At 36.9% G+C, this 20,862-nt stretch overlaps 1 protein-coding gene and 1 non-coding gene across 3 annotated transcripts in view; one reads left to right on the forward strand and one right to left on the reverse strand.

The window, feature by feature from the left end:
• SEC23IP (SEC23 interacting protein) overlaps positions 1-20,862 on the reverse strand; it is a 44,607-nt gene that overhangs the window by 20,019 nt on the left and 3,726 nt on the right. For both annotated transcript variants that reach the window (XM_059899161.1, XM_059899159.1), the window contains exons 2-12: positions 18,624-19,156; positions 15,985-16,207; positions 14,979-15,172; positions 11,478-11,567; positions 7,702-7,822; positions 6,624-6,713; positions 5,620-5,761; positions 4,183-4,391; positions 3,362-3,480; positions 2,817-2,969; positions 1,472-1,567 (exon numbers count right to left, since the gene is read on the reverse strand). In XM_059899161.1, the coding sequence (XP_059755144.1) occupies positions 1,472-1,567; positions 2,817-2,969; positions 3,362-3,480; positions 4,183-4,391; positions 5,620-5,761; positions 6,624-6,713; positions 7,702-7,822; positions 11,478-11,567; positions 14,979-15,172; positions 15,985-16,207; positions 18,624-19,156 (1,970 nt within the window). The remainder of the gene's footprint in view (positions 1-1,471; positions 1,568-2,816; positions 2,970-3,361; positions 3,481-4,182; positions 4,392-5,619; positions 5,762-6,623; positions 6,714-7,701; positions 7,823-11,477; positions 11,568-14,978; positions 15,173-15,984; positions 16,208-18,623; positions 19,157-20,862) is intronic.
• Positions 9,694-9,766, forward strand: TRNAA-UGC (transfer RNA alanine (anticodon UGC)). Its single transcript has one exon. It is a non-coding gene; the product is annotated as a tRNA-Ala (tRNA).

Below are 20,862 nucleotides of genomic sequence, written 5' to 3' on the forward strand. Positions count from 1 at the left end.
TATAATATGGCTTACAGCATATAGCTTTAAATTTTAACATTTCTGAAGTAAAAATTAAACTTTAGACTAAACAGATGACTTGGTGCTAAATCATAATTTGTGATAAAAATTAATAAGTAAGTAAGCATTTCATGATGTTAGTTTAAAAGCACCATGACTTTCACAGCCATAAGAATGTGTTTGAGGACCACTCCCTCATAAATGAAATCTGCCACATCTGCCATTCCGGCCCTCGGGACCCTGTGCTCTACCTTATTCTCAGCTCGACTGCTGTTTCCGCTGCAGAAAAACACTTGCCCACTCCCGGAAGGCCATTTCCCCTGGCCTTACCCTTCCTTCAAGCTCAAGTACCAACACCTTGGAGAAGTCTTCTCTCACCAACCCCAGCCCCTTCTCTCCCGGGCAGGCCTCACCTGGCTCTGACAGAACAGGCAGCACTGATGCATCATCTGTGGTCAAATCTCTCCCCCTAACTAGACAGCACACCCTCAGTTCATCTCCAGATCCCAAGGACTCAGCACATGCCTGATCCAAAAGATATACTCATAAAATGCAGAACAACTCAACTGCTTAAGCTAATCATAACAAATCAGTCCTATGACTTTATAGTCATATTACATATAAAGAAGTGGCATATGTTAAGTTCCAAAGAAGTAACACAAATTAAAGAACCACAGAAGTTCAAAAGATGGAAGGATCAGCGAAGACCAAGTTAATACAATAAAAATAAAATAGCCACCCTAAGTGTTACCTAATTTTTCTAAGTATACAGAAAATCTCTGTAGAGTTAACTTAATGAAAATTAAATAAAACGAGTTATTCCCAATTGTTTTATTCCTTTGAAATGTTTTTTAGTTGCCGCTGGTATTGCTCTGATTTGGATTGTTGACAACTTTTGCTTTTTGGCTATTACTTAATGAAATGTATCTGTGTTCCTTCTTATCTCTTTAGATGGTGAGAAGGACTGGGAAGAGAGAAAATGAGCTAACATTTATTGGATGATACGCTACACATGCATTACTTCATCCTCACTGCAATCCTATAAGGAAGGCATTATCAATCCCGTTTTTTAAATGAAGGAAACCATGGACCAGAAAAGTTAAGCAAATTGCTCATGAATATGTAGTTAGTAAGTGGTTGAACTGGGAATCAGGGTGACCAAGTCATCTTTTTGTCCAGGACTTACCCAGTTGTTGCACTGGAAAATTTCCAAATACCAATTCTAAGGCTGAAAGTCCTTCATCCCGGAATTTGCTCAGCCCCAGGAAAACCAGGAATTGGCATTTAATTGGCATTTGAATCCAGTTCTGGCTGACTCCCAAGTCAGGCCTTCCATCAACTCCATTACTGTGCCCTTGGGCAGGGAGCACAGTAGCTGACCTAACCATGATGATATTAACAAAAACTTCCAAAATATAAACAAGCTAGTCAGAGATGAGTTTTTTCTTTTAGGTGCAGAGATGAACCTTACCAGTTTGACTGCTTTATGTTTTACGAAGTTAGCTATCTTCTTCCTGGGTCCAAGGGGTATCCCCATTTCCTTCAGGTCATCCACTGTACACATAAGCTTTAAAAGAAAACAAACAAGTACATTAATTAGTCAATGTAATGATACATGAACTGAACTTAAAAAAAGGAAATTATGAAAAGAAACTGTATCATCTAAGGCAACTGAATATCCAATTTGTTTAAAGTTAACTTCTTTCTTGCCCTCACCCTCAGGTAATTTTTTAAAAATCATGAATTAATTTAGGTTGTAAAATTTTAGGCCTCCACATCTAAGTCATTCTTTTAATTTTTAACAGAAAATACATGCATGTTGTACAGAATTCTTTCCTCATACACAAGATAAACAATTTTAGACAAAAATGAATCAAACTATCATCAGTTCCTATTTCCCTTCATCCCGGCCACATAGTATATTAATATCAAACTCTTAATATTCTTGCCAAACTGATAGGTTAAAAAAACCTCACTGCACTTTCTTTCTTAATAAATTTATTTATTTAATTTATTTATTTTTGGCTGCGTTGTGTCTTCGTTGCTGCATGTGGGCTTTCTCTAGTTGTGGCGAGCAGGGGCTACTGTTCATTGCGGTGTGTGGGCTTCTCACTGCGGTGGCTCCTCTCGCCGCGGAGCACGGGCTCTAGGCCCGTGGGTCTCAGTAGCCGCGGCACATGGGTCCAGCAGTTGTGGCTTGCGGGCTCCAGAGCGCAGGCTCAGCAGTTGTGGCGCATGGGCCCAGCCGCTATGCGGCATACAGGATCCTCCCAGACCAGGGCTCGAACCCGTGTCCCCTGCATTGGCAGGCGGATTCTTAACCACTGCGCCACCAAGGAAGTCCCTCACTGCACTTTTAATTTATATTTCTCTTCAGAGTTTTCATATGATAAGAAGTCATTTGTTATTTTCTTTTCTGAATATCATCTGTTCATATTCTTTGCCTATTTTCCTATTGTGTTGATGGTCTTTGTGTAACTAACTTATAGAAACTTTGAATAAGAAAATAAACCCTTTGTTTATAATGTGTGTTGCAAACAGTCTTCTTAACCTATTGTTGGCCTTTAGATATTGTTTATGCCATCCCCTGCTATGCAATTTTTTTTCCTTTATGGCTTCTGGGTTTTATGTCACACTTAGAAAAGCGTTCCCAGATTATTAAAAAAAGTTCTCCTGTTTTTTTCAATTTTTTAAAAACATTTAAGTCTCTGCCTTATCTGAATGCACTGTGATGTAAAAGTGTTTAAATCTTATTTTCAATCTCATACACAGGAAAAACAATTTTAGACAAAAATGAATCAAACTATCATCAGTACCAGAGATTCCATATCAATCTTTTCCTTTTCAAAAGTGCTAACGTATTCAGAGAGGCTAAGTGCTTCCAGAGTTTCTTGCAAAGTCAGGACTTCTTCATTTTCAACATCAAGGTCACAAGACTCATCCAACATCAGCTTTGGCTCTTCAGGTATCTTTTAAAAAAAAAGTTGGGAGAACATTACAAAGTTCCCATAAAATATCTTCTGATCTATGGAAAAATCTTAATTCTGTCCTATACACAAATCATAATTTTTGGTAGTTTGCTATCCAAAGTTTGAATATTCTGAAAAAGCATATAAATTTAGTAAATCACTCATGCTCCCATTTCCTACAATAATTTACTTCACATTTTTTAAAGAAACCATAAACTGTCGCTCACATTTAAATTTATAATCCATAAGGAAGATGAGTGAGAAACTCAAATAATGAGCTCTATGATTCCATTGCACTCCTAAAGCTCAGGGTATTTGTTACATAGAATCAGTTCAGATTTTGGAAAACTCTTCAGCTCCAACTCTGAATCTAGAGGTCAATTGGACCATACCTGCTTTTCCTGAACATGTGGCTGCTTCACAACTCCATTAGCAACAGCTAAAGGCCCAGGAGACTTTGATAAATTCAAATCTTTTTGATTAGACAGGATGTCAAACAATATTAAAGAACCTTAAAAAAAAAAAAAAAGCATTTTGCTTTATAATGTACTAGGTGCTTTTATAACACTAAATACATTCTCCTCCTTTTTTTTGTTCAAAGTCCCAAGCAGAAGTCACATAAAGTTAGATTTTAATCAAGATCTGACAATCAATATTCTTGTTTTACCAAGTAGCAGAATAAATTAAAATATAAAGCATTCCTAGGTAACATGAAAGGCAAATAAGGCAGAATGTAAACTCAAAGCATTCATTTCTACCCTTTATAAAACTTAAAATCTATAATTCTAAATTTGAACTAACAATGTCACCCACATTGAAAGCAGTAATGACTCAACAAAAATTGTATTTAAAATGTGGATATTTGGGGCTTCCCTGGTGGCGCAGTGGTTGAGAGTCTGCCTGCTAATGCAGGGGACATGGGTTTGGGCCCTGGTCTGGGAGGATCCCACATGCCGCGGAGCGGCTGGGCCCGTGAGCCACAACTACTGAGCCTGCGCGTCTGGAGCCTGTGCTCCGCAACAAGAGAGGCTGCGATAGTGAGAGGCCCACGCACCGCGATGAAGAGTGGCCCCCGCTTGCTGCAACTAGAGAAAGCCCTCGCACAGAAACAAAGACCCAACACAGCCAAAAATAAAAATAAATAAATAAATAAATAAAAAGAAACCAAGGTTTAAAAAGAAAAAAAAAAAATGTGGATATTTGGAAGTTTTACCTAAACTGTGACCAGCAACAGAGACCCCTCCTTTGAAGTCTGGGTTCCGACTCATGAAGAGTGTATACAGACGGTTCATCTCCAACCCCACTTTCTCCACAATCCTCTGACAGTAGATGGGGCTATTGTAAAATAAAATGTCTAGCAAGGTTTCATTAGTAAAGTGACGAAACCGACCAATACTTGGTAAAGTGATTTTCTTAATATTCCTGTTTAGAAAGAAAAAGTATGTTTAGTCAGTAAGCACCTTAAATTTGTTGGTTTTTAAAAGTTTTAATTTTGAATCCTGAAAATACACTAAGTAAAAAAAGATCCCACTGACTAATTATGAGTTGATTTTATAGACAGTTACTGTAAACAAATAAAGATAAACCAAAGAAGTTGTCATTTGTGCCTATAACTGTACTATGAACGTGGGGATTCTCTGAAGTTATCATATAAAATAAGGCCAAAACGAAGATTTTTAATTCATTTTTAAAGAGGAAAGCCTACTCTTCCATTTTTCTTCCAGTTTACTGGAAATCAGGATACCTGACAAAAATTGTGGGTGGCCAGGACAATAGAGAATGTAGCAAGAAGTAAAAAAGGAGCTTAATGGAATGAAAATCTTTCCTGTTTTGAGAATGGCCATACTTCAGGAATACCCACAGAGAAAGAAAGCATCCCCATAACAGGGCTTCACATGGAGAGAATAGAATGCTTGTAGGGTTAGTTTTATTAAAGCATGTGCCCTGAAACATCATGATGTTCACTAAAATCCAAGTATGTCATTAGCCCTGTGTCCCCAGCATAAATATTTTCTACATCTGTGCTTCCCAACTGGGAGCATTCCAAACTGAGTGGAGAGCATTTTTAGTTGTCACAGTGCCTGGTAAGTGCTGCTGGCATTTAGACTAAGGATATTAAATGGCCTACAATACACACAACAGTCTTACACGACACAGAATTGTCCTGCCAGAAGAGTCTCCACTGAGAAACAATAATCTAAATCAGTGGTTCTCAACCAGGGGCGATTTTATCCCCAGGGGACATCTGGCAATGACTAGAGACATTTTTGGTTGTTAAATTAAGGGTAAGGTCGTGCTACTCTTATCTAGAGGGTAGAAGCCAAGGATGCTGCTAAACATCCTATAGGGTACAGGACAGCCCCATGTGTGAACCACTATAGATTAGTATTTTAAAACCAGCTTAAGTTTCTTAGATTCTCTTAAATATTTACAATAGGAATACACACATACATATGTACATATATACATGCGTGTGCACACATACACAAAGTAGCACATAAACTTAACAGTGTTTAATCATATGTCAGAGCAAGTATATAAAGTTTTTAAGTGTATTTGTTGAAGTCATAATAAACTCCTTTATACTATAGTTTAAAATTTGAATCTAAGTTTGACTAATCTGAAAACCAAGCTATCAAAATCCACAAACCTGTCAACACCTGTGGCATCCCCACCCAAGGAACTATGCCAATGAACCGGAAGGAATTCCACTCTGCTTACTTTCCGATCATCTAAAGATTTCTTGAAATGTGTCTGCAGCAATTTGAGAGAAACCACCCTAAAATCATCCACTTAAAAAAAAAAATCAGGGAAGACAAATTAACTTGATTAAATTTTCCTAGCTTGATTAAGTAGTTAGCAATTACCTCAATTATGCCAGTATTTTTTATACACAAACTTTTCAAGAAAAGAAAAAAAAGATGACAAAATTAGTCCAAAAAAGAAAAAAAACCAACCTTTAGGAAGTTCTTGTTAATGTTTCATTATTTTACAGGAATATATAAATGACTGAAAAACATTAGCTCAACTACCACTACTGGGAGGCAGAAATGCACTGTGGGTAGACTCTGGAATCAAATTACCTGCTCCAGAACCTACAGACCGTGACACGGGAGAGGTTAACTCATCCTCTGGGCCTCAGTTCCTCACCTAATAGTAAAGATAACAGTAACAGCACCTATACCCCAAAGGGTTATTGTGAGGGTTAAATGATACAACTCATGCAAGATACTTGGTACATACCAAGTATTCAATAAACATGAACTATTACTACAAACATAAAAATAAAACTTCCAAAATTTAAGTAAACCAGGCAGATTCACAGTTCCTTTAAACAACTTCTCACAACTAATTCACCATAAATCAGTTCAACGCACAGGTGTTCCTAGTGGCTGGAAGTGCTCAGGCAGAGGCTGTCAAAAAGGCTAAATTATTTCCAAGATCCCTTCTAATTCTTCACAATCTAGGATTTTATGAGTTATAAATGTCATAAGAGCAAATCAAGTACAAAGTAGTATTGCCCAGTGATCATTTAAATCTCCTCTTACAGTCCCTCAGCCAACAGTATACAGCTGGAAACCATCTTAAAAATGAAGGTTTAAAAGTTCTAGTAGTTCTCCAATCATTTCAGGAAATAAAGTGACTAACGCTTACCACATTCAATAATGCTTCTAAAGCGCAAGTCACACACAGGTCCAATGCCATGCACTATGAACACCAAATGGTCAACCTGAGGCATTTCCCCTGCAAAAGAAAGAAAGACATACATTCATCCATGCATATATACATACATACATACATATACACACACAAGCTGGGGACTGTTTAGGTTTTCTTAATTGAATAGCAATATTCAATACCCCTTTTGTCATCATAAACTTGCCAAAATCAGACGAACGCAGCTCAAAGTCCACCTTGGCAAATAACAGTGAACTAGACCAAGGAGTGGAGGAAGCAGGCCACTTCTCATTCCAGAAGCTATAAGCCAATGACGATCATCAGTTTTGTACCTATAGAGGCTCCATAACCTTGTAATTTCTTCAGAACTCCCCAGGGCACTAAGCCCCACATGGAGATTCAATTTGCCAATATAAAACTTCAAAATCTTTTCCCAAAATCCTTCTCTTTGTTAGATTCATACATACTATACATGAACATTTCCAAGTTAAATCTACTATTTTACTCTGGTTATTTCATACAGATTCATAATATGAGTACATTTATTTCCAAATCCTGCTCACTGCCTGTTTTTATAAATAAAGTTTTATTGCAACACAGCTAGGCCCATTTGTTTGCATACAAATGCTTTCACACTACAATGGCAGAGTTGAGCAGAGATACAGCAGAGTCTGCGTGGCTTGCAAAGCCTAAAATATTTACCACTTGGCCCTTTGCAGAAAAAATTCACCACTCCTGCACTAAAGTAATACAAACTAGTTGAGGCATGACAAAACAAGCCCAAAAATATTGCCAAAAGCCTAGTTTCAACAAGCAAAGTGCTTCTTCACAACAATATATATTTTAGAATCTATATTACATGGTTTGTGCACCTTCAACAGAACTCTAAATTAAAGAACAAACAGATATAAAAGTAATAAAAAGGAAAGATCTGTGCCAACCTGGCTGATTTCTGCATATTATGGCAGGTAATCCTAATAACTGTTTCCTTTTTTCATCATTCTAAAATAGAGAAGTCTAAAAATGACCTTAGTCCTAAACAAACTGTACGAACCATCAGGAATTTCATCAAGGTTATCATCAACTCCACGCTTTACAACCCTGGGCCTTGTCTGTCCATCTTGTGTGGTCCCCCATTCATCTGGCACTGATGAGGGCTGGAACTGAACAATAACCTTCAAGATACAAGAGAAGGATTATGACAGAGCTCACTACCAAATTCATTCCCACTATAAGCTAAATAATTTATCTCAATACATAATAAACTACTTCATAGTATAGTTTATAAATCAGATACTTGTACTGTTCCTCCAAAATCAATTTTGTAACAGTCCTGCTAGTGTTCAGTAACCATTAAAACTAAGTAAATCAATACCATTATTTCCAATGCTTATGTTGGAAAATAATACAACCAAATCAGAGGTAGTATGCCTTGATTTAAAAATATAACAAACATCCAGGTTTACAAATAAGAAATAAAAGAAATAGAGGAATCCTTGTTTTATAAATACATATAAGGCAAAATCCTCTAAATAACAATGTGTAAATTCAATTTCAATGTCCAAAGCAGATTTACCTACCACTTTTCAGGAAGACATATACTATTCTGTTAAATCAATTGTATTAAATTTAGTCCAGTGTCATATGGAAAAATCTCAAATAAACAACCTAACCTACCATCTAAAGGAATCAGAAAAAGAAGAGCAAACAAAGCCCAAAGTCAGCACAAGGGAGGAACTAATAAAGATGAGAGAGCAAATAAATAAAATTAAGACCAAAAAAAAAAAAAAAGGAAAGATCAATGAAACCAAGAGCTGTTTTTTTTTTAAAAAATTAACAATATTGATAAACCTTTAGCCAGGCTTACCAAGGAGAAAAGAGAGAGGACCCAAATAAACAAAATAAGAAATGAAAGAGGAGAAATAGCAACCGATACCACAGAGACACAAAAAAAATCATAAGAGAATACTATGAACAGTTATATGCCAACAAATTGGACATGTTAGAAGAAACAAACTTCTAGAACCATACAACCTGCCAAGACTGAATCAAGAAGAAACAGACAATTTGAACAGACCAATCACTAGTAGTGAAATTGAATTTCTAATAAAAAGAACTCCCAGCAAACAAAAGTCCAGGACCAGACAGCTTCACACAGGAATTCTATCAAACATATAAAGAAGAGCTGATAAGCTGATACCTATCCTTCTCAAACTATTCCAAAAATTGAAGAGGAGGGAACACTCCCAAATTCATTCTATGAGGCCACCATTACCCTGATACCAAAACCAAACACACTACAAAAAAAAGAAAATTACAGGCCAGTATCTTTAATGAATATAGATGCAAAAACTGTCAAAAAAATATTAAAACCAAATCCAACAATATATAAAAAGGATCATACACCATGATCAAGTGGGATTTATTCCAAAGATGCAAGGATGGTTCAACATTTGCAAATCAATCAATGTGATACACACATTAACAAAAGGAAGGATTAAAAATCATGATTATCTCAACAGATTCAGAAAAGCATTTGACAAAATTCAACATCTATTCATGGTAAAAAAAAAAAAAACTCTCATCAAAGTTGGTACAGAGGAAACATATCTCAACATAGTAAAGGCCATTTATGAAAAAACCCACAGCTAACAGCACACTCAGTGATGAAAAGCTGATCATATTTCCTCCAAATTCAGAAACAAGACAAGGATGCCCACTCCTGCCACCTCTATTTAACATAGTATTGGAAGTCCTAGCCACAGCAGTCAGAGAAAAAGAAATAAAAGGTATCCAACTGGAAGGGAAGAAGTAAAACTGTCACTATTTGCAGATGACATGACACTATCTATAGAAAACCTTAAAGTCTCCACCAAAAAACTATTAGAACTGATAAATGAATTCAGTAAAGTTGCAGGATACAAGATTAATATACAGAAATCTGTTGCTTTTCTATACACTAATAATGAACTATCAGAAAGAGAAAGCAAAAAAAGACAATCCTGCTTAAAATCTCATCATGAAGAATAAAATACCTAGGGGGAATTCCCTGGTGGTCCAGTGGTTAGGATTCCGGGCTTGCACTGCCGGGGGCCCAGGTTCGATCCCTGGTTGGGGAACTAAGATCCCACAAGCTGTGCAACACGGCCAAAAAAAAAAAGAAGAATAAAATACCTAGGAATAAACCCCAATGTTCATAGCAGCACAGTTTACAGCAGCCAAGATAAGGAAGCAACCCAAGTGTCCATCAACAGACAAACGGATAAAGATGATGTGGTACACATACATACATATATACACACACACAATGGAATATTACTCAGCCATAAAAAAGAATGAAATTCTGCAATCTGCAGCAACGTGGATGGACCTAGAAAATGTGTGTAGTGAAATAAGTCAGAGAAAGGCAAATACTGTATGGTATCACTTTATTTGTGGAATCTAAAAAATAAAACGAATGTATCAATAGATAGCAAAACAGAAACAGACTCACAGATTAAAAAAAAAAAAAAAAAAGTAGTGGTTCCAGTAGGGAGAGGGAAAGGGGTAGGGCAAGATAGGGGTATGGAATTAAGAGACACAAACCACTACGTATAAAATAGGTTAGCAACAAGGATATATTGTACAGCACAGGGAATTATAGCTATTATTTTGTAATAACTTTTAATGGAGTATAATCCAGAAAACTACTGAATTGCTATGCTGTACACCTGAAACTAATATAATATTGTAAATCAACTATACTTCAATTAAAAAAATAAAATAAATTAATAGTTTAACATTAACCTTCCACCCCCCCCCCCAAAAAAACGAATGCATGCAAGATGTTACGTAAAATTTTGTGTGCTTATATAAAAAACAAAAGTTAAAAAAAAACAATTAAAAAACAAAAGGATAAGTGTGGTTACCATTAAGAGGCGAAACTAGGGGAATGCAGAGGTAAGAGGCTTTTGTTTTTCATTTGATACCCTTTTATACTGTTTAAACTTTGATGGCATATGAATGTTTTTATTTTTACCTATTTTAATATCAGTAAGGACTATAGAGGTGGTTAGAATATAGGTTGTTTTTGTTTTTCTTTTACACTTTTCTGTGATAAATAGCCTATGTTCTGAGAAACTACCATATTACTAGCATTATGCTAGATGCTTTTGCATAAATTACCTCACTTCATCAAAAATATGACCCTGGGAGGTAAATCTTATTTATTGCAAGTGAGGAACCTGGAGCTTAGAGGGATTAAGGATGGTAAATGGAAGACTCTAAACACCACACCCAATATCTTTAAAAAAACAAGAAAGGTTTCCAGAGATGATACAAATAAAGAGGAAGAACTTATTTTTACTTTAAAGGTTGAAACAAGCCATCATCAAGGGCAAGGTAGGCAAACTATTGCCTGCAGGTCAAACCTGGCCCACCACTTGTTTTTATAAATAACATTTTATTGAAAATAGCCAGGCCCACTGGTTTACATACTGCCTGTAGCTGCTTTCAGAGACTACATGGCCTACAAAGCCTTAAATATTTACTCTCTGGCCCTTCACAGAAAAGTCTGCTGAGCCTGGATCAAGTACAAAAATTTATCAAGCTTAACTTCAATGATGCATACTAAGCTTCAGCTAATGTGTTACCATAAACAGAAACTTCATAAGACAAATTTAAATTTCATTTTAGCTTCTATCATCGATATGAACTGTAGTAAACTTAAAAGCAATGCACTTGTTATAAATATATCCCTACTGCAGAATAAAAATAAACATTTATCAAACATTCAGTAAAACAATTATTTTTAAAAACCTAACACTTTAATATCTTAAACAATATCACTACCTTTGGATTGTGCATAACAATTGTCTCCCCACTCGGAAACTCTAATCTGCGGTGCCACTGATTCGTGGTTACAGCTTTTTTATATTCAGCCTACAATGGAAACAACATACAATCCAGTAAGACAAATCTATTAAGAGAAAGTGTGGAAGAAAATTATAACTATGATAGTAATAAAAATAATAGTAATAGCAGCTCTCCTGTACTAACTGGCTACCATACTTATTATCATTTTAAAACAGTACCTCACTTAACTGCTCTCAATCAGCCCTAAATAATATTATCCCCATTATACAGAGGTGAAAACCAAGGTTTAAACAGTCTATTAATTTCCTAGGGCTGCCATAACAAAGTACCACAAACTGAGTGGCTTATAAAAACAGAAACTTATTGCCTTACAGTTCTAGAGGCTAGAAGTCTGAAATCAAGGTGTCAGCAGGGCCGCATTCCCTCTGAAACTCATAGGGAACTCCTTCCTCGCCTCTTTCTAGCTCCTGGTGGTCTGTCAGCAATGTGTAGTATTCCTTGGCTTACAGATGCATCCCTCCAATCCTCTACTTTCACATGGTCTTCTCCATGTTTGTCTTAACATGACTGTCTTCTTATAAGGACACCAATCATATTGAATTAGGGGCCCACCCTACTCCAGTATGATCTCATCTTAACTAATTATATCTGCAACAACCCTATTTCCAAATAAAGTCACATTCTGAAGTACTAGAGGTTAAGACCTCAACCTATCTTTTTTTTTTTTTTTTTTGGTGGGGGGGCGCGGACACAATTCTAATGCTAGCAGGCATTTTTAGTTCACAGTTGCACAAGACCACACAGTGATCACAAAGGTAAGGAGCAAAAGCAGAACTGTGGTTCACTCCCACCCACGACCTTCTGACTCCAAAGACTTGACTGTCCCACCACTTTCTTACTCTCCCTCCAGAGACACTATTCTGTTGTCTATAAGACAAAAGTCTGAGGGTCTCTTGGAGAGAGATTCAAGACCAGGTAAGGGGGAACCTCTGGTACACCCACTGCCCAAAGTCTTTTTTTAAATGAGTAACAGTGGGACTTCCTTGGTGGCGCAGTGGTGAAGACTCTGAGTTCCCAATGCGGGGGGCCCGGGTTCGATCCCTGTTCAGGGAACTAGATCCCACATGCATGCCGTAACTAAGAGTTCGCATGCCACAACTAAGGAGCCCATGTGCTGCAACTAAGGAGCCGGTGCAACCAAATAAATAAATAGTTTTAAAACTGAGTAACAGTGATTATTTGACAATCATGTCAAAATAGAAGTGTTTCTTCTTGTCTCCTGGGCAGTCATTCAGTAACAATTCCTCTCCATCAGCCTCTATCCAGCTGACCCTCTTCCTCACTACTTTTTAAAAGATTTTTAATATATTTGTTTACATTTTTTAAAAGATCACAAACAAAAATGTTTAAAGATTCACCATCTTAAGATCTATTTTCATTTCTTCCTATTCCCTTTCAATACACAGCTTTATAAGAAATCTTGTCTGGTAGAGTATGTTTCCACTTATCATTCTTCAAAATGGTCTTGATTATTCTTGATACTTTGATCTTCCATATAAAATTTAGGAGCAGTCTGCAAATTTTACTTAAAAAACCCTGATGTGACTTTGATTGGGATTACATACAATTTATAAAATAATTTGGGAAGAACTGACATCTTTATTATATTGAGACTGTGCATCTATGAATGTAATATTTTGGTCTATTTCTTTGAGGTCATCTTTTACATCCTTCAATTCTGCTTCATAGTTTATTCTCCATAAAGTTCATATATACCTTTTGTTGGACGATTTTTCTACTTAGCCTGTAGTTTTGTTAGTGTTATAGTCTTCTTTTTTTATTATGGTTTCTAATTGGTTATTTCTATTGTGTAGGAATGTTATTAATTTTTATATGCTGACTTTATATCCACAGACTTGCTAAACTCTTACATTGGTACTAATGGAATTTCTAGAGGTTCTCCTGGTTTCCTATGCAGACATTGGTGTAATTATCAAATTAAGGTGTTTTTTGTTTCCAACTCTTCTATTGTTTTGTTTTAGTGCTCTGATAGGACGGGATCATCTACAACACTAGCAATATGTATCACTTGATTCTCATTTTCTCACTGGCTTTTTCATTTCCTAACCTCCTCTGCCTCTTCCCTGATCTGGCTTGAGTTTCCTGGGTAGAGGCTGAACAGGAACTAAGGTCTCCTTAAGTTAAGAACAGCTATGTGCTATTGAGATGGTCAATACATGAATTCCATCCTCGAAGCCTGTGTCACCCATTTATAATCAAATATAGTATACACTTTCAAATACTGCTTAGCCTTGAAAATATATACTTTAGCTTCAAAATAATAGGACTAAACATTCAACCTTGGGATGTTATGCCTTCAGTAGGGTCTTGCCAAGGGTACGAAAAATTATAGTACACATTTGTCTATTTATTTAGGTCTAAAATTAAGCCAAAGATATCAGCATTCCTTTACATATTTTATTCCTTATTCAAATGATTAAAATTATGTTTTAGGAGACTGGTGCCTCCTGATATTTGGTATTTCCAGGAACAAAATTAATTTTCTGCCTTCTTTTCAGTCTTTGCCCTTCTTACCTGGGTTCTGACTTGGCTCCAAATCAGTGTTTTTCAAACTGTGGGTCATGACCAGTAATAAATTGTAAAATTAATATTTTCAATGACATAGAAAATATGTAAGTGAATGACACCTAGTGAGGTAGGTGTTGTTCCATGAACCTTTGTTTCTAATGGTGCGTTAGAGCTCACTCATACCAGCTCACAAGAGCTGATCACACATACCGCTTCCCAACTCTGTGTCCAGTTACATCATGGTGCTAGCTTACTATTGGCCATGGTGGGAGTATTTACACCATGGAAATCAGCAAACACTATAAATCAGGGGCTTTTTTCCCTGGATGGAGTATGTTCCATACTCCATTTCCCATGTATGCAGATGAATTCATTTAACTTATTTCAAATATTTAATTACTCAATTATTAAGTAGAATTATAACAAGAAGTTAACACAATTACGTAAAACAACATTAACCACCAATTTTAAGATGGCTAAAAAGTCTCACAATATTTGTTCCTATCCTTATATTTGTTTTCATAAACCAGAGGTGAATTTCAAGCCTTTTACTGAATATTAATTTGAAAAGCATCCATCTGCTTGGCATCTGCTGTCAGCAGCAAATCATAGCAGCCTAAGCTCTTTTGAAGATTTGATATAAGTACCTTATTAAATTAGATCTGTGATGTTCCCCTGAAAAACATTCTATCTTTAGACACCGAGGCCACAATTAGCACCTCATAAAAGATGACACCAATTAAAAGGCAATCTTCTTTGCACACAGGATCAAGATAGGCTGTCTTCTAAATAAAGTCTGCTCCATTGTGAGTGGTGTTACATGGGGCTCCAATGTATACAGAGTCTATGTGTTTTAAAGAAAAGCATAAAGGAATAAAGCCCACGTACCTCCAGTTTTTCACTGAACTCCTCTGTATAAGGAATAAATCTGCTGTCTGTGTCCCCTTTGTAAAACCAAGCACAGCGTCTCACTTCAGCTGGCTCCTCTTCCCAGTACACGGCTTTCCTCATCCGGTCATAGAGGTAAACGTCGTAGCGCCCTCCATCAGTGCCTAGAACCACAGTCTCAGGGTCTGGCTGGACTGGAGCACAAAGACCACATTTTAACTTGACAGTTACAAGGTACATTTAAAAGTAATAAATAATGAATATGGTGACTCGTCTATCCTTAAAGACAAAGAACTAAGCTCATTTTTTTTAAAAAACAGAAGTTTAAGATTAATCTGTGCTGCTCAAAATGATGATTCTTTTAAGTGGAGAAGAAATAACGAGGGTAAAATATAAAAGCATGATCATGAAATAATTCAAATAATTGGTAGTTTTTTTGGTTTTTTTTTTTTAATCAAAGCAGCAATGCTCCATGAAGCATACTTCTAAAGAATAGGTGATTTTTAAGTCCCAAGATGAAATATCATCAGGATAAACAAAGAAACCTATTTCTACAGTGAAGACTTCTCAGAGTCTTAACACACTCTTGTGCACTATCTCAAGAGATGGATGTAGTTACAGCACTTCCAAAACTCATCTGACCATGGAACACTTTTTTCACAGCATCTTCAGGAACAAGAGTTCCATAGAAAATGCTTTATAAATGCCCTATAGCTACAAACAAATAAGGGAAATAAGAAAACTGACACCTGGGTTATATGAACGACTCTGTTTCTTGGATTTAAACTACCTTTAAGCAAAAAAAGAAAATTACTAAAACATTTCTTCAAATACCTTGCTCAAATAACTCAGAACTTATATTAATATTATCATCTTAAGGTACAGAGGCTGGCAGGCTCTACAAGGATTAAAGAATTTGACACTCATAAAAAGTAGGCCATGGATAAATACTCTTCATTCCTCTCTTCCTAAAATCAGATACAAATGATGCAGGATCTGTGCTTACCTGAGTTATAGATTTCTTCAAGATTCAAAGAGTCAAACACACTGAAAGGCATCCATAGTTGTCTGTATTCTATCTCCTTGCAGTAAAACCAGTGGGGTTGGACAGGTTCATATTGGTTTTGAAGCAGAAAAGGAGATGACGCTTGCACAGAGGGACCTGCAGGTCTAGCAGGTGCCTGCTGCTGGGTTGGAGGGGACAACCCTGGCTGCACTGAAGGAGAAATCTGGGGGGGACAAAAGTTAGGACCATCACGTCTGTCCAAAGGAACAATTCTGTATATGTTTCAGACCCAAACTAACATAGTAATGATTATCCTAAATATTTCTCTAGACAACTATTTAATAACCAGGCTCCAAAGCAAGTAAAATTTTTAAAAATCTAACAAACCCCAAAATCAGTTGCAAAGTGAACAAGACTTTCTCACACTGATGGCAAAGTAAACTAATACCTTTACAGAAATCAACCTAGCAGTATGTCTTTTATGATTTATTTAATCTTTAAAATATGCATATTCCTTGGGAATTCCCTGTTGGTCCAGTGGTTAGGACTTGGCGCTTTCGCTGCTGTGGCCCAGGTTCAATCCTTGATCAGGGAACTAAGATCCCACAAGCCCCATGGTCAAAAATAAATAAATAAATATAAATAAAAACAAAATGTGCATATTCCTTGACCTAGACATTCCATTTCTAAGAATTCATCCTAAAGATATAATTGTAAAAATTTACCCATAAGAATGTATATCAAAAAGTTATTTATAATAGACAATCAGTGGATACAATCTAAATGTCTAATAGAAACCTGGTTAAATAAATCATCTTTTACTCATATGCTGGAATTCTCTAGAACCATTAAAAACATTTTAGAAAAAATCTTAATAACACCTAAAATATGTTCACAAAAAACATACATAATGCTTGCTTGCTTGTTCACAAAAGACATACATAATGCTTGTGTTGGGACTTCCCTGGGGGCGCAGTGGTGAGGCATCTGCCTGCCAATGCAGGGGATACAGGTTCGAGCCCTGGTCCGGGAAGATCCCACATGCCGTGGAGCAACTAAGCTCGTGCGCCACAACTACTGAAGCCTGTGCACCTAGAGCCCATGCTCTGAAACAAGAGAAGCCACTGCAATGAGAAGCGCATGCACCACAACAAAGAGTAGCCCCCGCTCAGGCACAACTAGAGAAAGCTCACGCACAGCAACAAAGACCCAACGCAGCCAAAAATAAATAAATAAATAAATTTAAAAAGAAAAAAAAAAAAAAACCACTATGCTTTTATCTAGAAAAAAGGATAAGAAAGACATAAAACAAAATAAAAACAGGGTTTTCTAGTGGCAATTTTTATTCATTTGGCTATTTGGCATTTTTCAAATTTTCTGCACTGAAAATACTTTTAAAATCAGAATACAATTATTTTTTAAAATTTTTATTAAAAATCATTTTAGAATATTCTATCAATGCAAATTTACTGAGGTTGATAACTGTACTGTGGTTATGTAAAAGAATATCCTTATTCTCAGGAAATACACACTGAAGTATCTAGGAGTAAAGAATCATAATGTATTTAACTGATCTTCAAATGTTTCCCCCCAAAATTGCACATATACAGAGTGAGAAAGGAAGGGAGGGAGGGAGGGGAGAAAGGATACTCCAACACGTGTCAGTGTGCACGTTCACAAATGATAGAACAAATGTTCATGACAGGTAAGTCTGGGTTACGGTATTGGGGGTGTTCTCTGTCCTATTTTTATTTTTGCAACCTTTTCTTATATTTAAAATTGTCATTTTAAAAATTCTTAATTAGGAATCTTTACAAAATTTCATCAGCAAACAAAGTATACTAACTTATATTACATGCTACAAATCTGGTTACTTTCCAATATGCTAAAATCCAACATTACCAAGAGTTTGTGTATTGGTAAGATTTAAATTAGATGGTAAAATGGAACCCATTCTCTATCCCCAAGAGAGAAGTCAGGTTACACTCTGATTGCAATACTATTATCTCTGCCACACTGGGCTGGGTTCTTAATTCTTCCTTTTAGTCATTTCCCTTTTTTTTGATTCAGTTCACTTCCCTTTGGAAGTCAGTTGAATAATTAGTGGGGAAAAAAGGTATAAAGGAATTTCATAAAATTTACCCAATGCAAAAGTTATTCCATTGCTCCCCTGAGACAGAGTTTGACTGTCTAGATCCAAACTCCATAAATGTAAATAAAAGAAATTATTGGAGTAATCAATTTTAGTCCCACTAATTGAGTGTTTTGATTGAGTAGTATAATTAAAAAATGAGAAGCTGGCAGTCTGTTAATTATTGCTCTGACTCTAACATGTCCCTAGATGACATTTGTTACTGGTATCTTACATTAAATCTGGAAATATTGGCATATGGTTAACTCATTAAAATCAATTACTACTTCCATAAATAGATAATATAAACTAAAATATGAACCATTCAATGAGCTATCTTTAAAAGACTGTTTACTTCAAAGCATGTAGCTTACAAAAACATATCCTCTGAAAATAATCTGTCATCATATTGATTATTAAAAGCACAGGGTTTTCAAAAACATAGGTTAAGATGAGAGAGATTAAAAATTACAGTGAATAATTAGGATATAAAAACATGTTTCCATACCGATGGCAAAGATCCTGGAGGCGTCTGGTACATCTGAACAGGGGGTCCAGAGGGGGGGGGATGGGTAGGATGGGCCGGTGTCTGGCACTGCTGCAGCTGTGGTGGTGCAATATAAGGATTAGCCCTGCTGCTTACAGCTGTGTGGCGATATGGATTGTGTCCTTGTTGGGGCGTTCCTTGGGGTGGGCTCCCAAAATTTGAAGGAGGGAGACTACTAGGCTGAGAAGGCAGATAAGTATTTATTCCCATTTGTGAAGCAGCTGGAGCACCATATTGAGCCTTCGAAATGGATGGTGAAAATGCATTCGACATATCTCGGGATCCGGTTGTAAAAGGGAATGCAGCTAGGGGCTTGGAGAATGCTGATTGTCCAGCCGATGTTGCTGCAGTTGTTAACGGTGACTGTCCAATATTCCCAAAAGGATCACTACTGCTTGATACCTGAGAGAAGTAACTAAATGTCTGTGGGGTAGACGTGTGAGCAGAAGTCTGACCAAGGAAGCTGTCCTCCTCACCCACATCTGTGGAATCCTCTGAAAGGGAACAGAAGGGTACATGGTTTAAAGGTACGCCATCACTCTGTAGATAAGATTCTATACCGCAGATCTAGCAATTATACCTCTTATTTTGTTGTTCAAACTTACATTTCTGCATTAAAGACAATAATGAAAAACTTTTTTTTTCTTTTTTCTTTGAAATAAAAAACTAGAAAACATGAATAAGAAACAAGAGGGAAAAATACTAACTCATTCATAAGTTCACCTCCCAGAGACAATCACTGTTAACACGGTTAATATTTTGATACATACCTTTCCACACTTTTAAAATAAATATAAAGTTATATACTATTTATTTTGTAGATATGTATAAATTATGTAGGCTTATATGTATATAGGAGAAGGTTTTAAAAATAGAAACAAAATCTATACTCCTAGTTTTACATGTTATTTTGAATGCTGTTTTTTCCTGGTAAGAAACAATTCAAATACTGTTCTGCTACCCAAATACACAAAACTTTATTTCTACAGTAAGGACAAGAAACTAAAGTACAGATATTAACTCTGTTGACAACAAGGGGTGTGTCAGGGCTCTTACCTACAAAGCACTCATTATATAAGTGAACATGTGGTATTTGTATTCCTGAGGCAAAGTAGGTCAACCATTAATTGCCATCCCTAAAACCACACAGTATCACAACCAGATAGTCATTAGAGAATGCCAAATCACTGGAAAAGTCATTTTCTAACTAAGGGAATTTCTCCTCACTTCCCTTTACCCAACGTGATCTTCACTGTGGGTATTATTAGCACCAAACTATTTATCCTCTCTTCTGCTACCAAGTTGTAAAATATTGATAAAAACATTTTCCTTCTACATGGCCTCAAAAGTTCAGTCTGGGCTTCCCTGGTGGTGCAGTGGTTAAGAATCCATCTGCCAATGCAGGGGGCATGGGTTCGAGCCCTGGTCTGGGAAGATCCCACATGCCGCGGAGCAACTAAGCCCACGCACCACAACTACTGAGCCTGCGCTCTAGAGTCCATGAGCCACAACTACTGAAGCCTGCGTGCCACAATTACTGAAGCCTACGCTCTAGAGCCCACGAGTCACAACTACTGAAGCCTGTGTGCCACAATTACTGAAGCCTACGCTCTAGAGCCCACGAGTCACAACTACTGAAGCCTGTGTGCCACAACTACTGAAGCCTACGTGCCTAGAGTCCGTGCTCCGCAACAAGAGAAGCCACCGCAATGAGAAGCCCGTGCACTGCAACAAGTAGCCCGCACTCACCGCAACTAGAGAAAGCCCACGCAGCAACAAAGACCTGACTCAGCCATACATACATACATACATACATACATACATAAACAGAAATAAAAAAGCCCAGTCTACCTTTCCTCAGGAAACTTTTAGGAGGCCTTAGCTTCTAACACTGTCTTCCTCTTCCTAATCTTTTCCTTCTCCCATCTCATTCCCTCTCATCTCCAATTCCCTCTTATCTCCCACTGCTGGAGGCATAGAGCAGATCAGAAGGGTGGACCCTCTCCCAGCACACAGGCACACTGGTCCCTGCCCTTGAGACCTGCCAAAGGGTGGCCTTTCAAGCTCTGAGCTCCTTCTTGACCTCTGCTGAATGAGGCCTTCAGCTCTTAGGCTGCTCTCATTATATTTCACAGACATCAATTTAACTGAGATACTCCACTATTCAAAATACTCCTCTGAGTTGTTTCTTTGTAACTAA

This window comes from Balaenoptera ricei, chromosome 16 (genome assembly GCF_028023285.1).
Source record: "Balaenoptera ricei isolate mBalRic1 chromosome 16, mBalRic1.hap2, whole genome shotgun sequence".
Lineage (NCBI taxonomy): Eukaryota > Metazoa > Chordata > Mammalia > Artiodactyla > Balaenopteridae > Balaenoptera > Balaenoptera ricei.